At 50.5% G+C, this 3,748-nt stretch overlaps 1 protein-coding gene across 1 annotated transcript; it reads left to right on the top strand.

The window, feature by feature from the left end:
- The first annotated feature begins 664 nt into the window (after positions 1-664).
- Positions 665-2,287, top strand: LOC123929719 (C-C motif chemokine 3-like). Its single transcript, XM_045985709.1, has 3 exons — positions 665-819; positions 1,439-1,553; positions 1,936-2,287. Exons 1-3 carry the CDS (start codon positions 744-746, stop codon positions 2,024-2,026), a joined length of 282 nt encoding a protein of 93 aa, XP_045841665.1. The 5' UTR covers positions 665-743; the 3' UTR covers positions 2,027-2,287.
- The last annotated feature ends 1,461 nt before the right edge of the window (positions 2,288-3,748 follow it).

A 3,748-nucleotide genomic window follows, 5' to 3' on the forward strand; every position in this document is an offset into this window, starting at 1 on the left:
TCGGTTACTCGGGCCTTCCTCAAAGTGGAAATTTATGGGCAGGACAGCCTGGCTCTTTCTCTCCAGGCCTCACTGGCAATATGTCTTTCAAATGGATACCCTGACAATCCGAAGCTGACATTGCAATCAGAAGTGCTCATTGCCAGGCACTGCCACTCCGGGCGCACTGCAGAGTCCCGTGCGGGTTTGATGATGGAGCTGAAGTCTGAAAGGCCAGCCTCCGTCTTGCCCCTTGAAGAGCTGAGGCTTCCCTAGTTTTGCTGTCTCCATCTGGGGTGTGCTCCCCCAAACTCCATGGCATTATCCTCTGGGTCACCTCGAGGCCATCTGAACAGCTGGGGCACAGAGCAGAAGGCTCTGCTTCAAGAAGAGCCTTCAAGAAGGCTCTGATCAAGAAGGCTTGATCTCCCAATCTGCTAACCGGGTCACACCAGCATCTCACCTCCTCTCACTATAGAAACCATTTCCCCCTCAGGTAGGCAACCGAACCATGGTTACAAATAGCCTGAACTTTGGTGGCGACCCAGAGCTCTCCTACCTTATGTGACTCACAGCACGACAACAACACCAATGGTTTTAAATATCCCCCCTTGGTTTCCTCAACTTTCTGTCTTCTGACGCTCCGAGGCTGTCTATAAAGACGGGACATGGTTTAGACCTCAGAAGGAGGCAGCAGCTGTGGGTCTCCGGTCCCAGCTCTGCGTGGCTACTGCTCGAGCTCACACTCTCTGCAGCCCAGCGCCATGGAGGTCCCTGTGGCTGGCCTGGCCGTCCTGCTTCTCACCGCGGCACTCTGTTCCCAGACCTCCTCTTCCTTTTGTGAGTCTGTCCTCCCTGCCTCCTTTTGCCCTATCCTTCCACTCCCTGGCCACGGCTTGGACCCCAGCGCCCAAGTCGTGCGCCTGAGCCCCTCTGAGTGGAGAACTTCAGAGAGCTGTCAGAGGCTGTTTCTTGAGGAGGAGTGTCTTTCCCATAGTGTTTTAGCCATTCTGTTGTCCAGCGCGGGGAGAGAGTGGGAGGAAGTCCCATTCTAAGGATGGAAAAATGGCCGCCCAACTGGGATCTCAGACAACAGGTGGAATCTGTGGCCAGCTGACTCCCAAGGCTGTGGCCTTTGCTCTCCTTGTGAATTCCAGATGGCAATGCCCCGCGAGAGACAGAAAGGGAGTAGTTTGTTCAGAAAGCTGAAGTTCTGGTGGAGAGACACAGAGACCCAATACCAAAATAGAGGGAGAATGACAAACATGGAAAGAGACACAGAATATAAAAATGCCAAGGAAAAGGAGAAATGTCAGCTTCCTTCTGGGTCTCTTTGTCTGCACATCCTTGTGTCTGTGCAGGGCTGTCTCCTTCCAGTTCTTCCTGACCCTCGGGGAGTGGTTGGCTCGCCCAGTCTTCTGAAGAGTCACTTAGGATCTTTCTGTCCTATTTCTCTCAGTTGGTGCTGACACCCCGACCTCCTGCTGCTTCTTCTATATCTCCCGGCAGATTCCTCGGAAATTTGTGGTTGACTATTATGAGACCAGCAGCCAGTGCTCCAAGCCCGGTGTCATGTAAGGCCCAATCTTCCCTGGGAGGGCGATGGGAGGGCTGAGACGAGCCCCCCAAACCCCTTGGAGGACTCAGCCTTCTGAGACCACCGGAGCACAGAACACCAGGGGAGGCCACTGCCATGTCTCTGACCTGGTCTGGTGCCTATGGAGAGCCCTGAAGGAATTGCCCCTGTGTTGAGGTGACAGCAGGAAGTTGGCTTTCTGAGTGGACCCCCGTATGAGACCCAGAGGAGGTCATGAACCCCAACATGGAGAGTACATTTTATGAGCCTGTGGACAGGGCCTGAGAGGTCTGAGGCAAAGAAGGATGGAGGGGTCACAGTGGGCCTAGGATTCCCCTGCTACATTCCTCAGTGTGTAATCCTTTCATGCCTCTCCACAGTTTCCAAACCAAAAGAGGCCGGCAGATCTGTGCCCACCCGACAGAGGCCTGGGTCCAGGAGTACATCAGCGACCTGGAGCTAAATGCCTGAGTGGCCTGGGAGCTACAAGGAAGGTTTTACATCTGTGTGAAGACTGGCACCTGCCCGGGGCAATGACCTTGGAACTCTGGAGGACACCTCCTCTATGGGTCTCACCCCCCCACCCTCTACCACACTTTGCAGCCCTCTTTTACTTTAATTTTCGTTTATATATCTTTTTTTAAAGATTTCTTTTTATTTTATTTCTTTATGTAACAGAGAGCGAGATCACAAGTAGGCAGAGAGGCAGGCAGAGAGAGAGGGGGAAGCAGGCTCCCTGCTCTGCAGAGAGCCCGATGTGGGGTTTGATCCCAGGACCCTGAGATCATAACCTGAGCCGAAGGCAGAGGCTTTAACCCACTGAGTCACCCAGGTGCCCCTCATTTATGTATCTTATTTAACTTTCGTAACTTATTTCCATTGTTGAATTGTGTGATGTAATAGATATTTTCTCTGACTTCTCATGACATTCTCTTCACCCACCCCCCTTCAGGTTCTCCTCATATTCACTATATGGATCACTCAGCAGGATGAGCTCTGTCTTGGAGCAGCTCTATCATATATCTCAAACAACAGATGCTCACGGGATGGTTGGCCCAGCACTGCGTTTCAAAATACTGAAGTGGGGGCACCTGGGTGGCTCAGTCATTAAAGCATCTGCCTTTGGCTCAGGTCATGATCCCGGGGTCCTGGGATGGAGTCCCGCATCAGTAGCCAGCTTCTCCCTCTCCCACTTCCCTTGCTTGTGTTCCCTCTCTGGCTGTCTCTCTTTCCCTGTCAAATAAATAAAATCCCTTAAAAAAATACTGAAGGCTCTTATATAAAAGGTAAACCAGCCTTTTCCTTGGGATGACTCCATTGATTTTGTCTTCCCAACTGATCAGAACCATAGGCTGAGAGGGATATTGGGGGAAGAGTAGAGACATCTGAAGAGGGGCAGAAACCACCAGAAAGGGACAGAGGGCTAGCCCAGGGGTGCCAGACCCTCGCTGGAGATGCTTTCTTAGAAAGCTGAAACTGACACACTGTTTTATCACTAAGTCATAATCGATATGATCTAGGACATCTTTCTCCTTAAATGACTACCAAGATGATGAAACGTACTGTGAATGCATATTTATGCACACGCCTTCATTTTCCTAAGCGAAGCTTTCCTCAGAATAATGGCTAATATTTGTTGAGCGTCTAGCAAATGCTGGGAGCTTGGATGCTTCTGTTAGCGATGGTCTAGCAAACCTGCCTGCGACCTAGCAAAGACTCCCCGTCTACCAGCAGGCCGACGGCCCTGGTCAGCTTCTCAGGTGTTCTGTGCTCTGCTTTCTGGGAGAATGTTCTCCAAAGCCATATCTAAGTTGAGGCTTCGAGGCTGCAGTGGCCAGAGTTAGCAAATTAAAATACAGAATGAACGATGTTTTAGTATAAGTATGTCCCAGGCATTATTTGGGATATACTCATAAAAAATCATTTGGTGTGTTCCGAAATTCAAATTTAACTGGGAATCCTGCCTTTTATCTGGGAATTCCACTTACGCTGAAGACTTTTATAGAGGCTGGCTATTTCCTGTTGGAGTGGGTACCTAAGGAGTTGTTTTCCAACCTTGAATTCACATTAGAATCCCTTCTGAAAGTTTTTAGAAACCCCAGGGCCAGGACCTCACCTCCAAAGTTAGGCATTTAGATTGGGTGTAGTAAGGTGGGGACTGGGCGTCAGTAATTTTGAAACTCCCAAGGTGAT

Source organism: Meles meles, chromosome 18 (assembly GCF_922984935.1).
Source record: "Meles meles chromosome 18, mMelMel3.1 paternal haplotype, whole genome shotgun sequence".
NCBI lineage: Eukaryota > Metazoa > Chordata > Mammalia > Carnivora > Mustelidae > Meles > Meles meles.

Bases quoted from the DNA above. Each gene is read 5' to 3' on its own strand.
- LOC123929719 (XM_045985709.1), top strand. From the start codon at position 744: ATGGAGGTCCCTGTGGCTGGCCTGGCCGTCCTGCTTCTCACCGCGGCA. The intron at 820-1,438 runs GTGAGTCTGTCC...TATTTCTCTCAG, and splicing joins CCAGACCTCCTCTTCCTTTT to TTGGTGCTGACACCCCGACC. The intron at 1,554-1,935 runs GTAAGGCCCAAT...GCCTCTCCACAG, and splicing joins TGCTCCAAGCCCGGTGTCAT to TTTCCAAACCAAAAGAGGCC.